At 37.0% G+C, this 21,787-nt stretch overlaps 1 protein-coding gene across 3 annotated transcripts; it reads right to left on the minus strand.

Annotated features, from left to right (window-relative positions):
• Positions 1–60: 60 nt before the first annotated feature.
• Positions 61–21,187, minus strand: LOC105033706 (histone-lysine N-methyltransferase SUVR5). 3 transcript variants are annotated; one of them, XM_010908606.4, is made up of 12 exons: positions 20,954–21,187; positions 15,367–16,407; positions 12,404–12,706; positions 12,202–12,312; positions 5,821–5,931; positions 1,942–4,767; positions 1,599–1,760; positions 1,239–1,355; positions 1,069–1,172; positions 843–980; positions 623–710; positions 61–541 (listed from the first exon to the last, which is right to left on the minus strand). In XM_010908606.4, the coding sequence occupies exons 2-12, from the start codon at positions 16,339–16,341 to the stop codon at positions 434–436; spliced, it is 5,043 nt and encodes a 1,680-aa protein (XP_010906908.2). In that variant the 5' UTR covers positions 16,342–16,407; positions 20,954–21,187; the 3' UTR covers positions 61–433. The 3 variants fall into 3 exon arrangements, with proteins under 3 accessions (XP_010906908.2, XP_073103635.1, XP_010906910.2); XM_073247534.1 differs by lacking the exon at positions 20,954–21,187 and having other exon boundaries at positions 214–541; positions 15,367–15,777; positions 15,876–16,015; XM_010908608.4 differs by lacking the exon at positions 623–710 and having other exon boundaries at positions 214–541.
• Between the last annotated feature and the right edge of the window lie 600 nt (positions 21,188–21,787).

The following is a 21,787-nucleotide window of genomic DNA, read 5'->3' on the forward strand; positions in this document are numbered from 1 at the left end:
AGAATGTATCATTTGCGTGCAACTGAGCTCAGAAAATCCAGTTTTGATCTTTAGTGCAAATGAAGAGAAAAATTCCATTAACATTTCTTGCAAGATTCTGGTACATCAGAAATTTGAAGGGAGAATGTATATTACAAGTCGAGAAATTAGTCTCGCTACAGACAGCCTACTTCCTTTTAACCGTCTGTAGGCTGACAGGAAATAATCAACTAATGTGTGAAAGAAATACATTCTTTTGAATTTAATGAGATGATAGCATTTAATCTATGCAAATAAATTCCTGACCAGCCCAACCTAGGGAGACGCCCTCTTCATCTCACTAAATTTAAAATTTCCAAAGAATCATGAATTCTCCAATGCTTACGGGAGAAAAATACCTACAAGGTCCGAATGATGGACAAATAAATTCTAGGACTGCATACTCATGGAGAATTCAGTATAGGCGACCTCGGCAGTTTGGAGCTCCACAATAGCAAGGGCGTCCATCTCCAGGTAAGAACTTGTATCGGTAGTCATAGGCCAGTTCTTCCCCTACAGCAATCTAAGAACAAAAGAGACCTCAGTAAGCCACATGGGTTATCAACGTAGTAAGAAACGGAAAAAGCACCAGCGAAGTTCATACATCCCGACTTGCATAGAGACCAATATGAGCAAGCTGACAATCCATGCTCTCCACCAAAACCAGATAATTCACAAGGTTGGGTGAACAGCTACCACCAATTCGAACATCATGCCAGATGCATTCAAGGCAATGTCAATGAAGCATAAGTAGGTGAAGTACTAAATATGAAAGGCAGTACTGCTTCTAAGACATCTGTTAACTAAAAGCACCATGTTATTACCTGTGATTAATAAACCGGGAAACATTCCCATATTTTGTGGCATCGATCACATATGGTACAGTCCCTTCACTCAAACCTCTAGCACCATCAATGTGAGCATCAATATCATACAAGTAGCTGCACCCATCTTGGTCATACCTGAAAATTTTGGTGAACTTAAAAATGCTTCTTAACAAACAATAAGACAGATTTACAAACAAGAACAAATGCAATGACAGAATACAACCTTTCCCCTCTTCTGTTCGCCTCCTCATCATTCAAAACCTCTCCTATGTACTCACACACAAAAGTGCCACGTGAAATGGCTTCTCCAGCTCTGACTGCCCAACCCTGTAACAAATGATGTGATATATTAAGGCTTTAAGTTTTGACTGCTCTTTATATCGAGAAATTCACCTTCTTTTCTGTTCTGAAGATTTCCAGCTTGACTTGAACTCCTCTCTGCAACACTCTGTTTTGACATGTTGCAGCACATTTGCACATGGAGTTGCACTCATATACCAGGTAACCTTCCTGCATCCCTCATTTAGATTAGCACATAACCAAGTAAATAAGAAAACAACTAATTCAACTGAAGCAGGTAATTATGTGCCACATAAGAACATGTAATAAAACCACTACAACAGGCAGCCATAAAGCCAGGTAATCTTATTTCCTGCTTTATAGTAGTCTCAAGTGGCAAAAGCAGAACCCATCATGTAATTACAACAGCACGTCCCAAAAACATAAACCCAGACAATTCACACGAGGCATTACCTCCAAGACAATCCGGCCTCTTTCATCATATGCAAATCTACCATGCATTGATTTACCATGAATATCTTCAGCATTTTCATAATCATTATCAAAGAGATACACATGATCGCAGCTTTCAGGATAACACTTCAAATTTGGACAGGCGCATCCCAACTGTGAATTCTGCACAAAAGTACTCGGAAGAATGTCATTTGTTTGTAAAAGCAACTTTGCAAAACAGATGTAATGCTTAAAGAGAACAAGGATGATGGCTTCTGTACAGGGGTCACAAATTCTACCCTTCAACAGACGAACAAATTCAGTCGGATAACAAAACCAGGTACATATCAGAGAAGAGAATCACCTTTGTATCAAGACCAAGAGATGGCTCTATCAACCGTTCGGTGACATAAGTAAAACCCCGCCAAGGCATAGAAATGCCAAGCTCTTGACCAGAGGGCGCTTCATTGGAACTGACATGGAAAGAATCTTTAAATTCCTCATCTATCACACAAACAATTGGAACAGGTTCCCTGCCAAAGCTCACATCTTCACACAAAATTATGGCCTTCCGCTTAGGTTTCCAGTTAAAATGCTCTGAGTTGAGTATATAATGGCATTCATCCATCTCCCACTTTGCATCATTTACAGGAACAATTGCAAGGGTAGGACGTTCCTCAAACCCATCTGAGACAGGCTTCAAAGGAGCTAAAGAATGTCGGTTTTTGAGAGGCTTACATCCTTTCGGGCAGATATACCCTTCTAGGTGCCAATCTACTTGGATATTCAGCTCACTGCAAAGTTTTGCTGCCTTCAAATAAAGATTCTCAGGCAGTATTCCATACTTAACCTCCAGTGCAGCATGAAGGCTTATCCTGCAGCAAGCAGAACGAGCAATAGAAAGAATCTCAAGATTACTTGGCCGAGGTTTTGTTTTTTGGATCTTAGAAAACAAGGTCTGTGCAACATCTGAGCAGTGGGACTCCAATAGCATCCCCAGACTAGCTGTTTCCGGTGCCTGAGTTTGCAGCCTTGGCCTCGAAGATAAAGCCAAGTTAGAAGAGTTTAAATGCTTTTGCAAGCGGAAACTTGTCTGATTCTTCAGTCTGAATGAGGTTCCAAAACTTTTTCTGAATCTAGGATAGCAATGTCTATTTCGAAGAAGATGGTTTGCTCTCCTTTGTGGGAAGTGGCTCATGGAATTAGGGTTCATATGAGCAACTTGATGGTGGCGACCTAGATCTGGTAGAAGATCAAATCTCAATCCACAGAACCTGCATAGGAACCTTTGTGAACCATCGTCCTTCTCTGAGACATCATTGCTATTACAGAGTTTATACCTCATTTCCATTTTTGGTCGAGCAGCTTGATCCAGGGGTTGTCGAGTAAGGTCTGGTAGCCTAAAATCCATTGCATGCAAGGAGAGAACATGCTGCCATAGTTGCTCAGGATTCACAAAGTGACTACTGCAAGACATGCACCGGAAGAGTATTGAATGCTCAAGGAATTGTATGCCATGCTTGTCTTTCACATGTGTCTCAAGAACTTTTCTGTTGGTAAATGAGTTCATGCAGACTGCACAAGCAAATCCTCTGAACAGCCATCGAGCTTCCTTTTTGTGGACTTCTGTCCAATGTAACCCAAGCTTTTGGTCATCAGAGAACTCCTCAGCACAGATTTTGCACTTAACGGTCATCTCAGGGTAATTTGCCTTCTCATGCACCAAAGGTGTTGATGCTACTTTGGTTTCCAAAGATGATATCTGCTTATCCTTATCTGCACTGAAGCCCCAAATCCTCATAAGTTTCTCTCTTTCACTTGTAACCAGCTTCAACAAGAATTCTCCAATGACTGCATCCTTCGAGGCTTCAGATAATATCCAACCCATGGTGTCACCTCTTGAAACTGGCTTTTGGCGGGACAGACTACTTTTCATAAACCCATATAGAAGCTCACATGCTTGATGCAGATATATTTTTTGTTTCCTTGAAGAGCAATTTTTCAGTAGATTGACAAATATATCTTTTGAAATCAATCGACTTTTACCATTCCGTGCACGTTTGAGGAATTTTGGCAGATGCTTTTCACAGTATAAAGTGTGTCGCTTAGCATACTCTAGGCATTGGTCACCATTGTTCTGACGGTAATATCCAATGCAGCGTGGTAAATCTGGGCTACTGCTTTTAACGGGAACAGGTAGTGCATTGTAAAGCTCAGATTTCTTCATTAAGCAATTTCTTTCGTCCAAGGTCTCTCCCACTACAATCGGAATCAAGTTTTCTTGCACAGGCATCTGGACTTCTCCTACTGACCCATATTCTTTACTATCAATGGCGTTCTTGAGTGTGTTCTCAGAGGGATTAGCAAGATTCTCAGTCATCACTGAATCATGGCTGCTATGAGGATGATGCTTCTTGCAGAATGCAGAGCCAATTCGAGCTCGATGCTTACATTTTCTACCATGAGTAGTAGTACCCTCACACATGGGGGATCCAACAGGAGGTCTTTGTACCTTTTGAGATGGCTTTTCTCCGGAATGAGCATTTAAATGCACACAACAGTACATAGCACCATCATTTGCCCACCTTCCACACCTTCTTCCCTTTGCTTCTACGAAAAAAGCACATTGGTGATATCTCTTCACAGAATCTGATTCAATATGGGAATCTATTATGGTTTCCTTGCCACATTCTCCATCCGTAGACATACACACTTCAGAACCCTGAACAAATTTTACACCATTCCCTTCAACTTTAATCCTGTCACACCTATCAGCTGCGATGCCAGGCACTGTCGCTACAGCCACTCCACTCTGCACAGCCACTTTACAAGGCTCCTGTGTAAGAGTAGATTCTACCATATTCTGGCAATCCAGATGTCCAGAATCAGTAACTATCGTGTTGATCTGGGAGAATAGCGCACATCCAGAATCTTTCAGTGGTGAAACAGAAGGTTCTGCTCGGCGGATTTCAAGCTTTGGGCGCTTCCTACTAATCTGAGGTTCCATACCAGCAGAGATATCACAGATCCTCTTCTGCTCTAGATCTCCACCAATAGCAGATGGATGCCAAGAAAAAAACCATTTCATTGCCTCCTGTTTCCAAGTTCTCCACTCGGGACCTAACTCTGGCTGCACAGGTGCATTCCAGAGCTCATCAACCTGGGTCCAACATACAGAATCCACTAATTCCTAGTTCAAGAAAGAAAAGATGCATCAGTCAGGAGACGTTGGAAACCTAGAGAATGCACCAAAAAAATCAACATACTTAGTATAATGGAAGCTAATGTAAAAAATTTATCAGGAGGGCAAGCCAGAGAAAAAATGAAATGAATCTTACAATCTTAAAATAAATGAGAAAAAAAATCCCCAACAAACCACAAAAGTTAAATGATTGAGTTTGAAGACTTTAGCATGAGAAATTACATGCTGTTGCAGTTAGATAATTGATTCCAATGGTTACCACAATATCAACCTCAAGACTTCCAATTAAATCACCAATTAAGGCATTGCATGCACACATGTGATAGTATTCCAGCCATCTGATACAAAAGTTTATGGTCTTCTCCACATGCAATAGCAGACAGAGGTAGAAATCACATCAAATGCATAAATCTATGTTTCTCATACAACCAAACAGCATATCCTTATTCTGGTAAACAAACCAAAAAAATAAAATTTTATTTTCAGTAAATGAACCAAACTAAAGTAGCTTTCTATATCAAACTTCATCTTTTCCATCTTTACATGGACTGTCTAGAGGAACCTTGACAGGCTGTTCCCTGAAAACACGAGTTTGCATGGTCTAGGTGCCATGGTAGATCTCACAAACTGCTAGCCACTAAAAACAACTAGTGGAGTAATACTATGACATTTTAAGAAGCTCCTTCAAGCACATGATTCTCTGTTCAAGGGAACTTGGTCAAAGCTAAAAGTCAATTTGGAGTAACTGTTGAGACTTATTTGACTAATAGATTAAGCTTCTTCACATCAGATTCCTCATCAACAATAATATGAGCAGAAATTAGACAACCTCAAGATAGAAGGCCATCGCTGCTCAGCAAAATCAATCCGTTCCACATCAACATTATCTGATATTATTAGTCGTAAGGCTTGAGCTAGAGAGAATGAGATACCAAAGAATTCAGCAGAGTTTGACAGTAATTTTCCAATTACAGCAATAATTACAAGTTACTCTAGGCCTTTTCAATAAAAATTGCAAGGCAGTAAAATAAAATTCAGTACCTTTGTAAGTATCTCAATGGACTCAGCAGTCTGTGCACTCTGACACCTCTGAATCCATAAGTCAAAAGAATTTCCGAGCCAATCTTGACTTATGTAGCTTGGAAGTATCATCTGCAAGTAAAACAACTGTCAACACCTCAAAGGATACAATCTAACTCCCAAAGATTAATTTTTATTTAATCGGAATGGTCAATAATCCATTTTTATTTAATCAGAATGGTCAATAATCCATTATCTCACAACTTAGAATTGACAATCAAACAAATGGCCAGCCAGATATATGAAATTAACACTGCTCAAGAACGGTGGTAGAAATAAAAGTTACAAAGAAACATGCAAATAAAAGAGAATTAGTTGAAAACCTTTCCAGTTCAATATTGCAGGTAACATATTGTCAAATAGCAGCATCATATTTCAATAGGCAAACCCAGCATGAAACTTTTTAAGATTGGGAGCTAAGAAAAAGGGAACTCCAATCCACCCCCTTACTCTGGCCCTTATCAATCACAAAAATTTGAAAGCCATTCTGGCATTTGCACAGATGCATGTTCACTTTTAGTCAAAAGTGATTTATTCAGAAAGATAGCCATCAGGGGTAATGTCAAACAGATAAACACACACAAACTAGCAATCTGATGATAATAAACTTCAGCAAAGCAGAAGCAAGAAATATTGCAATCAAAACATATAATTAGGGCCATCTTATTGCTGGTACCAACATACATAAAGGTACTTCATTGTTAGCATCAACAAGATGTCATAGTTTGGGGTCATTATTTTCCTTCTGGAATTCTTTTGAGCTGTAAACACAATGCTGAAGAATTCTGCAAGCTTGAGGGCTCACACAAGTTACACCGATCCCTTGAGGCAAGAATTATAGCTCCCTTAGCTCAATAATCAACTTAAATCAATTTGACCATACCAAGGAGGTTGCAATTTTCGATACTTTGCTATTCTACCATATGAGAGATACCAAGCATTTGCAATTACAGCATCATGCATCAGTGATTTACAACCGGTTTTCTTGGCATTTCTGTAATTCCTACTCCTCAAACTTCCCATACCCACCTAATGGAGTATTGAGACAGATGGAGATAAGAAACACTGACAATCAGAAAGATATCCATGTTTTCATCCACCTATATGCCTACACTTGAAACATGTGCATCCATTGATGTTCTTTGTGATTGTGTATCATTAAAGAGGGTTGTATCCAAATCTTGCTTAAGCACGTACCACTATCTTGTAGTCTGCAAAAATAACTGTGTAAGAAGTCAGTTGTGCAAGTGTCAACTTAGACACAACATAATATATGCTGGAAAGCAGCCTACTCATGCTTCCTCTGATAGCAACACCACATATTATTCTTCCTATGATGACTACCTCCAGGCTTACACTAGTGTAGAACCACCCTCCCCATGTCACATCATTGCTGATATCAAGAAATCATTTTTTTTTTAATCACCGCATACGTAGAAAGGTTTATGGGACATAATCCAGGTTTCTCTCAACTAGCCCAAGCTAATCATTTTGCAATTGAACTACAAACAATAATGAAAGTCTAAAACATTAAATACCAGTTCATACAAATCTGTACAAGCCATATTGCATCATAATGGTAAGATACCAATACAAGTATGCCTCCCATACCAATATCATACCAACACAGTAATTCACCTCTATCAAGGCCTGCAAATGGAGCAAGCCATCCATGAACTTGAGCTTGGCTCCCTAGAAAGCTTGTTTGGGCTTGCTCAAAAATCAAACAAGCCGAGCCCAAACATGATATTAGGCTCATTTCTTTAGTGAGCCAAGCTCAAGCAGGTGGGTGCTCAGCTAGTCAGGCTCGTGAACATGTATTTATAAACATGTATTTCAACTCAACCTCTTCCCCTGACCCGCTTCCCAAGTTCGTAAATACTTCCCCTTCACTCCCCACATCACCCTCACCAACTCACTCTATTACAATGATCCCCACCTCAATCCTTACCTCTCTTTGTTAGATTTGTGCTCTTCTCAGCTCAAAAGATCAGCTTTTTATCTATTTGCTTTGCCATGAGAACCTCAAGTCCAGCAGCATTCTAAGGGATCGTGCTCAACTCACCAGTGGAGCTTTTCCCTTACCCCATTGCCTCATGGTGACAAACTCAAGTCCAGAGGATCAACCCCCCCCCCCCCAACAGTGACAGCCTCAAGTCTGGCAGCATCATTCTTTACACAGTACCAAAACCATGCCGAGATCATATTTCGGCATACTCTCCTCAAAAAGGTAGCAATCCCCATTCTCATCTGCTCTAGATCTTCAATTTTATTTTATTTTTTTTATTTTGTTGTGTTGGGCGCGCTGTTGGGAGATTTGATTTGTTTCAGTCAAGCTCTAATTAGAGCTTGGTTTTGAGCTCGAACTCAATTCTGATCACAACCTGAGACTGAACCTCTTTTATTGATGTTGGGTAAAGACCGAACACTTGTTCTTGAGCTAAACTAGAACCCAATCCAAGTTCGAACACTGACTAGCTTGACCAAGCCAATCCTACGCAACTTAGTACTCAGCACGACTTAGCACATTTGCATCCTTACCTCTATTTTGCTGCTCCGAGCCTCCGACAACAAGAGACATACCAATATGGTACCATACCATTTCATACCATACAAATAAGATACCAATACAAGTATCTATACTAGTATTCTAAACCTTGTATTCATCTATAAAACAATATGGTACAAATGAAGAATCTACAAAAAGAAAACATCATTTCAACCTTTTCCTTATCAAGAGAAATAGGTATTTGTTATAACATAGCAATAAAAACAACAGGCAATCGGAGTCCCCATAGTGCATTGAATAATAATGTTTAGATTGCGTTTAGTAGCTGGCAATCTATCTAGATTGCTGGCAATTTGATGTGTAATCTGGATTACTACGTTTGGTATACTCTTTGGGTGGTAATTCAGATTGCCTTGGCAATCCAAATTGCTTCATAGAAAGTGATCTGGATTGCCTTGAGGGGTGGCGGTCCAGATTATCACTTCTTTGGCAATGTTACAATAAAAATTTTGGACAAAATTATTCCTTAAAAAAATCACACAACCCATTGTCCAACCCTCCCCCCCACCCCCCTCCGTGTGTGCCCCCAGCTCGCGGCTCCTCTATCTCCCTCTGCCTACCCGCGGCTCCTCCACCCTTGTTCCCACACCCCTCGTGCTCCCCACCCATCCCCACCACTCCCATGGCCCCACACACGCCCACCCCTCCCCCCCGTGCCTGCGGTTCCCCACACCCCTCGGCCGCCACTTCTCCACGCCACCACCACACCCACATCACTTCCATTATTTCTCAACAGAAAAAAAGAAGAGCACTAGGGTAAAATTATTGGAGGTATTTTGAAAATTTGATTTCACATTATCATAATCTGATTGTCATACCAAACATGTGAATCAAGATTTTCAGTAATTTTACTGCAACATTACCAGTGTGTACCAAACACAGTAATCAACATTACTAGCAATTTAATAGTGGCAATCTATCCTGAAGGCAATACACATTACCTTCCAAATTGCCTGGCAATGCACCAAATGCAACCTTAGTAATCACCTTCAACCATGAAAATTGATCTAGAAAGATGAGATCCCAGTCTTTAAAGCATAGACCTCCACTTTGTTTGATATTCTAATTACTCGAATAGGAAAAGGCATGACATATCACCTCATCAATGTCTAGTTACTCCATGAAATTAGGATTGGCTATTTAGTTACTCCATGAAACTAGGACGGGCCTAGGTGCTCCAGGGGTGTAATCACCATAGAGCATCAATATTCTGATAGGTGGTCAAAGATTTCAATTTCAGCAATATTCATTCTCAAAAAGACATAGGAAGTTAACTTTTAATGGTCCCACAACTAAACTTAGGATCTAGGCTTCCTTGAAGCTACAAATATCCAAAAGAAAATATCTATGAATCCCCTTAATGAATCACTTCAACAATTGATCAAAGATTATCAATTCCTTTACCCTGAAATTCTAACATGCAACTTTTAAAATAAGCTTTAGAAATTCCTTCCCACCATGCTTAACGAACCTCTTCAAAAATTGTAATTGGTATTCTTAAAAAAAAAAATCTTTTACCCTGAAATTCTAAACATGTCACTCTTGAAAATCTCTTCCTTGAAGCTACAAAGTTCTGAAAAATATAATAAATTGTTCTTAGTGAACATCTCAAACAATTGCTATCAATTAAAAAACATTAAATCCTTTTACACTGAAATTTCAAAGGTGTCACTTGACAAAGCTTTCAAATTTCTTTTCCCACCATGACAAAATAAACGCCATCCAATAAAAAAGAAATCAAACAGTGTGGAACAGAAAACCAACAAGCACCCATTAAGTCAGGCAATAAGCTCAAGTTCATAGTTTAGATGCATGAATTGGATTAATTGCAGCTCCAAGAACTACATCCATCTATTTTCCAGTGCATAGTCATCTGTAATGGCAGATAGAAAAAACAAATCAAAATGTTACAACCTTGCCTTTCTACCGAAACTAAGATAGGTCAATAAGGCCATCTTGGGGGATGGATAGGATGATTCACTAGTTTTACACTCCAGTCTACTCTGTGCAACATTGGTCGCTCAAAATAAAAAAATACCAGTCAACCATATAGGACCTAATTAAGACTATATGCAATTAAAAAAGTAAATCTTGCATTAGTCCCTGTCACTTTTAATCATATGACAAATGTTAGAAAGAACTACAGTTCTTGGGTGATCACTTGGAAGAAACCTGTCACAGTGGGAAACATTCTCCATTCTTGATGGTGGATACTTAGGCCTTAAACCAAGATATGCCATATTTTGACTCCTAAGGAATTGGTTTAAGCAAATGATTTTTCTTAAAGTAGTCAAACCACTGAGATAGTCTTACACGGTAACCCAAGTAATATTTTGGTGGTTCCCTAAAGTAATATCTTGCAAAATTTTTAACTTTCGGCCAAACTAGGTCTAATATTGCAATTTTGGCACTACCTAAGTTCCACATCCATATATACTCCATATTAAAAAAAAAAAAAAAAGGGACATACTTCAACAAATACTAAATATTCCAGAACATGTAGGATATAATTTTTTAAGCTATAAATCACATCTAATTACTATAGATACATAATTAACTACAAAGATAATCAAAGAATTTATGTAACTTCTATAAGGTAAATAGCTGATTACCTGTACCAATCAGATTACGTTATTGTACTATACTGAAGTCATAAAACAGGCAAAAAAGCACTTACCACTTAGCAGCACCTAGATTATCAAGCAGTTGCCTAAGCCGTCCCCTAAATCATGCTTGATGCCTAAGATGAAGCTCTAAGAAAGTCAAGGTCAGATGCTTGTTAAGCACCTAAGCATACTGTTCTTCCATAATGTGATTATAATCCTTGATGGTTCGGTCTATATGCTAACTCCTGGCAAATAACAGTGGCAAACACTTTTACCAAGAAACATACTTTTCAGTCAATTGTCTCTTAGCCGATTATTACACCGTAAACAGTCAAATGTAGCCACATTTTAATACTAATCCTCTCATCTGTTCATTTTAAATTACTAATTTCTCTAAACCCTCTACTATTATAATCTAGATAATCTAAAATACAATTTTCTGTCATTAAGGACTTCCCATTTGTGTTCAATAGACATAACTAAGCATTCTCATTCCAAAACAATGAATATGCTTTGATCCTCATATAACTATAGTTCTATTATGACCCTAAACAGCTACCTCGACCCTTCTAGCACCATATTTTCAGGATGGAAAGAGTTTCATGGTTCAGCCAGCAATTTAACATCAACATCTGCATCAAGAATTCAGTTTCAGTATGCACCGAATATGGATCATCTAACAGAAGATATAACAATGTTATTATTACTTGGTTCATGAAAGGTACATAAATAATGACAACGATGCCACAATATGACATCACTTACATGCAAGATACATACAACAAATAATTTATAAAAAAACCTAATCTCTCATACAACATAATATTTTTTATGTATTATGCATGAATCTAGAAAAGAATGAAAAATTAAAATGAATGGAAACATAGGAAAATTATCTTTTGACATATGCACATTTTCATGAATTTCATGTAAGAAATACCTGAAAACTGATACTGATACATAGAACAACAAATTTGACATGCCAACAAGGCAAAATTAAGAAGAACCGAAGAATATCCAGAGTTCAAGCAACAGCAATAGAAACAAATTATATGATATAAGCCTAGATCAAGCACAAGGATGATAAACTTTAAATTTCACCCAAAAAAGGGAAAATGAGTAATGGCATTATTATTTTTCTAAAAGTCATCATGGTTATTGGTTTACATTTTGAAGCTTTAGCAGCATCTTTCCAAGATCAAGATAATCTCTACAGTGAGAAGCCTCCATAGCAAATTCCTTCCACGTTGTGGCCTTGCGAGCATCCTCAATTACAGCCTATAAAAATTCAAGCAGACTCCTCATAACAAAGAAATGCCAAAAGGAAATATCGAAGATGATGAGACATTTAAATACAATAGAACCGAACCTCTGTATGTAGCTGGTCGCTGATGTTTAGCATCGCAAAAGCAAGCTTTTGCATAATATATCGACGTGGAAGAGTCAAGTCTTTAACCAATTTTCTCCATCTACGATGGTTACCATTAACAAGCGGTTCTGGTGATTCCCCAATTGAACGAACTAGTAGCATATCTGCCCAAGAATATGTCCTTGTACGAGGGAAAAAAACTGCAACATATCTCTTTCTCTCATGTGTAGGCTTTGCTTTTAAAGCTGACAATGGGCAATCTGCCCTAGGACATCGAATTCCAGTTTGCCACTTCCCTCTCCACTACTCTCAAGAGGGGAAACAAAAAGAGTCAGATGGAGGTTAATGTGAAGAGAAGTTGCAATTATCACCATAGATAACAAAGATTAATCAGAATATGCACTAAAGGAAGAAGAAATTCAAAACCCTGGTCATGAAGGTCGCAAGGCACAAACTTAAAATTATTATTTTAAGAAATGACTAAATAGTTTCTTGGGGTATTTAAAAAAAAAAAAATCTTTCCTTATGCAAAAATGGTCACATTATTCCTATATGAGAATAGGCATTTTCCAAGAGAAGATCACTGCAACGATTGGAAAATAGGCATTTTCCAATCTTGTAATATTATTTTCAACCATATTACCCACCATTTGGAGAGAAAAACATGGGGATCATATGTCAATATACCATGCTGATAAGAGATACATGATGTCACATTTGACATAAATCACCACATTAATAGCAAACTCAGTACGATAATGCCTATACGTGAAGAAAATTCATATACAGATTATCCCACCATATAAATCCTGAATCGTTCAGAATTTAAGATCTATGTTTCTTCAACAGTTCTCAAGAAAATAAAATAACTTTATCATCAAATCGAAATAAAAGCCCAAGGAACATGGATTCCTTCTAAATATTCTGAATAAAACGTGATGAAATTTGTATAAAACCACAAGTCCAATTAATCCAAAGTAGGAAAGACAATTCTTATTTAGGGCAACCCTAAATTGAATTCCTCAACTTATTTTGGTTGACCAAAAATAAATGAAGTTTCACATGAGATGTCTGTTGCTTGCAGAAAAATATAATGAAAACTTAACAGATGCCCATATAATTGCCTAGTTCCTTGAACCCACAAATCATCACTAATTCTAAAATAAAATTTGATGTCATTTCACTTATTGAATAACAATGTTTATAACAAGATTCATTCAAGATGTGCCCTGCCTTGCACCTTAAAACAAAATACCCTAAATGCATTTGAAGCTCAAGGAAGAGACTAAACGAAGCTAGACATATACACTAAATCAGACTCACATAATGGGTCCCCAGTGAGCTATTTGCCTAAAGTCCCATTTGGTATTGCTGTGGGTAGTATATCTTTTATTGACAGAGCTTGGGAACTGCATTATCGAAATTCTGTGGAACATTAATCTCCATTTAATAACCAAACTGAGAAAATATTCTGAGTATTAGGGAAATGACAATGAAGAATAATGCATATTACTTTCTATCTAACCATCCATGCTATCAAAAATCACTCTTATAATGTATTCTTAAATTATAAATTATTTATTTTGATATTTTAAGCTATATAGTATCATAAATAATTATTTATATCTTATTATAATAATATTATTATTATATAATGAGGTGACATTATAATTTTAATAAAAATATTAAAATATTATTATATAATAATAATATTATTATTATATAATTATAGTGCAATTATATTAGAATAATAATGATAATATTATAACATATTCTAATATTATATAATAAATACAATATAACAAAGTATTATTATATCATATTATATTATTATGTTATAATATCAAATTGTTATTATAAAATATTGTAAATTTGTAAATTATTTTTTACATTTTAGTCCCAATAATATAATATATATAAAACACCAACTTAAATAATTATAGCAATAAAAAGTACTTTAAATTAATTTTTGAAACATTCCATTGCCAGGACTCAAATCCAAGTCTCTCAGGAGAAATAACAGCCTCCTGACACATCTCAAGCAGCACTTTTGCCAAAAAGCTCCAAATTGGAACTTTTCCTTATTAGACTTTTTTTTAGCTTTTGGACAAGTCAGAAAGCTATTTCAAAACTTTTAGCAAACAGCTTAAAACCACCCAAAAGAGCTTTTAGCCCTCGAAGAAGAACTTTTTGGCCCTCCAAAAGCATTACCAAATGGGGCCTAACCCAAACATGCAATACCTAGTGATTTTAATGATTCTATAATCAACGGACAGAAAGAATGTGTCCTTGTATATTATGTGTGCGTGTGCATATGTATGATGCTTGTGGACTCAAATACCATGGGAGGATATTTTTTGCACCTAATTCACAAATCAAGCTTTACACAAAAATTAAAACATAGTGAAAGTGATCATGAAGTTAGTTTTGCAAACACTCTGAATTACGTAATGTAATCATACAAAAAAAGAAAAACAAGAAATCCATAACAGGTTTGCCTTGTAACTTGAGGGTCACTCGCTTTTTGCATGGCATTATGAGTGTTGCTTCAAAAGCTCTTCTCATAAATTTTACAATCTTGCAATTTCATTAGACAAAATAGATTTATATGTGGCTTAAAGGTGGCTTATAACAATTTGCATATGTTTTTAGGAAATTCGGAGTAATCAAAGAATGCAATATTTTTAGAAAAAAAGACTATAGACAATCATGATGTATTGATTTAGCTTAGTGAAACACATTAGCTAAGAACTTGTTCTACCATCTTATTTACCATGATTCCATGAACATTCCTAATCAGTTGTTCATCCATAAATTGACAACAGCAAATGCAATTAATCTCCATCATGAAAAAAAAATACATATGATTACAACATCAACTAGCTTGAGACATTGAACATACATTCACCTACTTCACATACACAAGTAACTTTCTAAATAGAAGATTTCGACATGAAACATACCTTGACCCAGAGCGCCACAGGTTGATCTTGTTCAACATATTCATTTCTTAGAAGACCTGATTCTCCTTCTTGATTGATGTTCTGCACATTGTTGTTCATATTTTGCATAGATGAGTGTGAGGCATTACCAAACAAGAATGAATTATTCTTTTGCCCCTGCTCAGGCAAATCAGGTTCAAAATCAGACAGCTTGTGAGGGAGACAAGACTGGTCTTCCTCCTCACCACAAGAATCTGAAGTATCAGTCTGAATGGATTCAGCACTGCATGGTGCATCTTCTCTATTATTAAATTCACATATTTCATCTCCCTGGCTGTCTTTTGCAGGTACCATGTTGTCATTTGACTTAAAATTACGATCGATTAATTGTACTCCTTGCTCCGGCTCAAAGCAGCTGCCTACTTCATTACACTGTTGACCAGAATAGGAATGCGATTCTATTCTCAAATGTATGACATCCTCATTAATTTTTTTCTCTCTAAGAAAAGAAGTTTCTTCCTCTACCATACCATTTAATATTTTGCATTCAGCCAGCTGAGAATCGGTATGTGGGAAGCAAGCATTTTCTTCATGTTTGTCACTATCTGGGAAGTTAGCATTTCCTTCATGTTTGTTGCTTAATTGTTCATGTACTTGCCCCTGTTGAAACATGTCTATATTTGGCAATGGCTTCTCAGTAGCATGGATGTTGTCTAATACTTCATCATTATGCCTTTGAGGAGAACGGTGAAGCTCTTTGAATGTACCATCTTCCCTGCTGTCTAACCGATCATCAGCAGGCCCTCGTTGAGCATCATCAACCTCTAATAGGATCTGTTTCCTGTCACAAATAGCAAGTGATAGTTTCTCCCTTACCCTTTTTCTTGTACCATCTACTTGCAGCAATGTGGATTCCTCGAGTATGTCCTCTGTTGGTTTTGTTACTGGACTTCGTTCCCCAACATACTGAACTTCAGAAAGAGAGAGTACTGACATGACTTCCCTCTATTACTCTGAATTCCATATAAAATGCAAGTTCTCTAATACATCCAACTTCTCACCCTGTTTCAGGCAAATCTGACAATCAATTTCCACCAGATTATATCAACATACAACATTTTTGATGTAAAATGAAACTAATAATCATATTCAAACTTGATATCCCATTCTATTTAAAATAATACAGATTGCTTTTCACAAGGAATTATGATAAAAGCACCATTACTTTAATCAGGAAAGGACACATATGATAGCTATGATTACAATTGTATCTAAGCCTATGACCTGGTACACATACACGGACACAGAACCACATGGCACCAAAGGTATAGGTGCCCAACACAGTAAATTTCCCAAATCTAGATATGACAACATGACAAGTATTTATTAGTTGTACGAGTAATCGAATATGCAAAAAAGACATCATGCATTTATGCCAGAACATCTATACATCATGTGTATATACCACAACAACTATACATGGCCCACACCCGGTAACAATAATCACCAAATTTTTCAAAAATTCACAAATTGTTCACAGTTTGGAGGTCGGTCAAACTGTTCTGCCACTTATTCACTAGTTCACAAATTTCTTGTGAATATTTCACATTTTATAGATTCGATGAAGAAATCATGAGGCAGTAAACTGTTTGGCCTTCTGTTTTATCAACAAGCAAGTTTAGTGTCGCATATTGGTGACACAACAGGCCAGGGGAAAGAACTAAGAAGTGTCCAGTCTTACTACTGGACTGACAAATGGAGTCTGGGAAGATGTGAAAACTTTAAAAGAATAATCCAACAAATATGGAAAATATTTCGTAGAAGTTCAGAAAATTAAAAAAAAATTAAAAATATGAAATAGTTATAATAAATTTTATGTATATTAAAAATGATAGGTACATAAATCCATCACTACCAACATTATTTCATCACAAAGATTCACTTCATAAATTCACAAACTATATCAATTCCAAATTTAAGGATCTTTAGTTTTTCATCTTCCAATGCGATCAAGAAAAGGATTCACAGTAAAAAAATAAAAAACTTTGAGATTGTGATTAAGGCAAAGGTTTAATGTTCCTAACTATTTCTAATTGTTAAATATGTAAAAAAAAAAATATATATATATAATATATATATATATTATATATATATATATTTAAAATGTATAATACAGACACATTTTTGACCTGTGTGCCACTCACAGAAGAACTGGAATCAGATAGGATATATTACAACAACAAAAAGTGCATGGATCATTGTTGACCAAACAGTCAACAATAACTAATCAAATAAAAAGAATAGTATTGAAACTGAAAGAAAAGTCAGGATAAATGATTGAATCATGAGTACTGATGTTTACATGTAATTTAATAAAATTATCGAAAAAAAATCCATTGAAGAAAAATTTTAACTACTCTAAACTAAATATTACACAAAGAATAAGTCCACACATCAGGGGCAGCTCTACAAAGTCTACATGTCATGCACTTCAAGATTATATTCTCCATGAATGCAAGATTTGTCGATCTTTTATCACAACTTGCAGCCATATCTCATTAGTTTACCTCTTCTACCCTTGCTAGCAATAAATAAATCAGATGCCAAACAAAGCCTCTTTTTTGTGTGTGTGTCTGAGAGAGAAAGAGAGAGAGAGGGAGGGAGGGAGGGAAGACCAAACCATTGTAAACAAAGCCTCTTTTCAGAGAGAGGGAGGGAGGGAGGGAGGGAAGAGCATTCAGTGCAAATTACTCACATCCAAATACTTGGGAGGTGCATGCCCGAGTATTCAGATGCCAACCAACATCTCTTTTGAGAGAGAGACGGAGGGAAGACCAATCAATGCAAATTTCTGACATCCAAATATGTGGGCATGCACCTCCCAAGTTTCAATTCTTGGGCCTTAACTGCAAAAGGGGAGTGACCAGCGGGACATTTCCAATTTTACTCAAAGCCAATGTTAAACTTCCATTGGAAATTACCATCTCCATCCAATACTTCATTCTCGATTTGCATGTAGGATTAGTCCATCTATTTTGAGGCATCTGTAAAATCCCTTTTTTCCCCACTCACTTCAAGGTTAGCTAGGTTAAGCAGATTTTTCAATTTGCATGCTCGAGATATATCTGTTTATCCAGTAAACATCAGATGTAGTTAGAAATGAGTTTTGAATATTCATCTTATGTATTCTATTTTTTAACTTAAAAAGAGGAAAAGAAAGAAGAAGAAGAAGATGATGATGATGATGAGTCCTTCTCAATACATCCAACATACTTGAAAAAATCCCTCATTGCCAAAAAAGGAGAGATTTCCCCATTTCCTTTTTCTCTTTTTGGATGGGGGAGAAGGGTTGAATGGTAACCTTCTAACGCACTAAAGAATTTGTTAAAAAATCTTTGATCTTGATATTATAATATGGAGCATGGCCTATGACTAGGTTTGCAAATAGTGGAATTTGTGAATTGCAACATTATCATACTAAGTAAGAATCATGTTATTGTGATGATGCATTATGCTTTATGAAGCTTTCACGCATACATAAAAAATACACCCGTTCATTACTGTCATAGCGTAAGCATATCATATCCTATCCAATCAAGATTTGTCATACTGACTTATTGCTTTCATGTCATATCAATATTGCATATTCACGTACACTTTGTAGAAGGTTTCATTTTCCACTAACACAAGTTTTATTAGATACTTTATACAATATGCGAGCACATTTTCTTACTCCTTCCTCACCTCTTCCACATTTCCCAACATAACTGTGTCCCTTCCATACCAAATTTAATCATCACCATATATAACCATTTTAACCCATACTTTCCTTCCCAATGTCTGTGCCTCCTATGCATCATCAAAGGTATTTGATAGAAGGAAGGTTGCAAAGAAGCACTATGGTGCCTATAGTAACATTTTATGCCCACATAAAGGTTCGAAAACTTTGCCCAATTTTCATCTCAGTCACGCCCACTGAGTTTCAGTTTCAACAATTTTGGCACAATCAGTGATTCTGGACTCATTTTGCAGTTTCATTTGAAAATAAAAAGAAATTTAAAAAAAAAGCAATTCAAATTAGGGAAAAATGGTGAAGATAAATAAGTCAAATAATAAATGGACCATCTTTTCAACATATGTCATACCGTTTAGGACCTTCAGATTTATTCTTTCAGTAGTTTCGCCATTGGAAAAAAATAGATTTATACTTGTTTAAAAAAATAAAATGTTTGAAGAGCAATGGCTGGGGCCTAGTAAATCATTTGCCATATAGCATATGATAGAGGAGTTTACCTATGAGATTTCATGTTTCGAACAGCCAAATCTACCTCAAACTAATTACTTTTCATCTGAATCTTGTTTGGATTCTAGTGTCATAGTGCTTCTAAACGTTCTCAAAACTCGCAAAACTCAAATTTAGTCTAGAGAAAAAAGTGCTTCTGAGCATTTAAAGAAATTTTAAAAAAAATGCAAACAATCAAAATAAATGAGCTATCCATACAATTCGGCCACATAAATTAGTTTTGGATGAAAACTTGATTGAACATGTTTTGGTTCCACAGGAATTCCCAGCCGTGGTCCATTTGGATATAGATATAGCCTTTCAAATTATACATATCGGATTGATCCCCTATATGTTGGAACGGTGCAACTTGGAATTCAATGATTACTAATGAAATAACTATGGTAGAAAGTTGAAATGCACACTCCACTATTCCACAAATGGAAGAATTGGTTTTCCATGGTTTCAGCAAAACCTCTTTTAGGTAAAGAAGTCACTTAAGGAAACCAGTACAACTATTTAAGCATGCATTTACGATCAATACATAATTTCGGTATTTCATATGTTTATGAACATGAAGGTCATCTTCCCCCTTTCTTTTCCATTTTCTGCACTTTGCCTACAGGGTTCCAGCGTCAAGCTACAGCTTAAGCAGCCACTAATCAACCCTGAAGCACCATCTGCAGTGTCACGACCGCTTAGCAAATTCTGATCAAAAAGTGTGCACGAGATTACAACAATTAGCAACCGGGGGCCTCCAAGGTCACTATTCATCACTTGAGCTCCAGGCACATGCCCAACACGCACGCGTCAAGAAAAGAACCTGGCAGCAGTACCCCTCTCGTGGCACACCCCAGCGCACACTGAGATACCAAGAGCTACTGATGATAGATCGCTTACACGCCCAGAAACAAAGAAAAGAAAAGAAAAATCGCATAAAAACAACCTAAGAGATCCGAAGCAGTGTAGACGATAACCGAAAATCAAAACCCTAAGGATCAGATTCTCGTTCCCAGGATCCAGATTGTCAGATCAAATGCAAATTCAAGGAAAACAAAGCGAATTATTAGCAAAAGCGGAAATGGCAGACTCTGATCGAAACCCTTTTTAACTATAAAATCCCGGTTTAAGGGTTTTCTTACCGCCTTTCCTCCATCTGTCTCTTTATCTTTATACAGATATCACATATGCTAAAAAATACAAAAGAGGTAATTAATGGTTAGACCAGGGAAAATGTGCTAACAAGGGTTTCAAACCGAAAAAACTTTGAGGCCAAGGACTTTTGGAACACGAATGGAATTGGAGAAAATGTTGAGGGGGGCGTACCTTGTTATAGTGCCGATCTCCTGCTGCCAGCTTTGGATGTATGCCCAGATCGGATGCAATTAGAGAGAAAGGATGGGTGGATGACGCGGGGGGTGGAGATTTGTGAAGCGCGACCTTTTGGGTGGCTTTAGTTTACACCCTTGCGTTGAGAGGGAGAGACAGAGGCTCGAAGGAGAAGAGAGAGCTACTGGGCTGGCGTTGGTTTCTAGGGTTTGCATTAGAATTGAACTTGTTAATCTCAAAGGGCCGAGGCCGCAAGGGGTGGGTTTCTATTAATACTCGTACCAAGACTCGGCCCACGGGAACCGCTGCGATTGGAGAGGTGGAGGTACGATTTTGCTTAGGTGGTGATATATAAGCCCCTATCTAATTGCTTGTCCGCTTCCCTATTTCCTCGTACCGCGAAAGGATGGATCCACTAAAAGTGGGGGCTCGACCGGCAGGAGAAGGATGGAAGCTAGGGACGGCAAGCCGCACGTCGGCAGGGGTGACAATGCTTAATCTATTTATTTTATTTAATTAAATTTAATCTATTATAAATCAGATTTGATTATCTATTTTATAAAATAATTAAGTTTGGATTTTTATCTTATTTAATTAATATATTGGATTCGAGTTAATAGATTTGTATCTTATTATATATTCGATCCAATTCATATCTGATTCATTCTGATCTAATTGTTATCCCTAATGTAAGTGAATCCGGATCCACATGAAAGATTGGAGCTTTTGGCATGGGCTTGGCTTGAGATGATAAAAGCTGGGGATGAGGTGTTACCCACATGCAAGTCTCAATAGTGAGCATTATGCATGTCTAATATCGTAAGTCTCACA

This window comes from Elaeis guineensis, chromosome 13 (genome assembly GCF_000442705.2).
Source record: "Elaeis guineensis isolate ETL-2024a chromosome 13, EG11, whole genome shotgun sequence".
Taxonomy (NCBI): Eukaryota; Viridiplantae; Streptophyta; class Magnoliopsida; order Arecales; family Arecaceae; genus Elaeis; species Elaeis guineensis.

Bases quoted from the DNA above. Each gene is read 5' to 3' on its own strand.
- LOC105033706 (XM_010908606.4), bottom strand. From the start codon at position 16,341: ATGTCAGTACTCTCTCTTTCTGAAGTTCAGTATGTTGGGGAACGAAGT. The intron at 12,707-15,366 runs GTATGTTTCATG...TCTTGAGAGTAG, and splicing joins CTGTGGCGCTCTGGGTCAAG to TGGAGAGGGAAGTGGCAAAC. The intron at 1,356-1,598 runs GTAATGCCTCGT...TGAGGGATGCAG, and splicing joins GAGGCCGGATTGTCTTGGAG to GAAGGTTACCTGGTATATGA.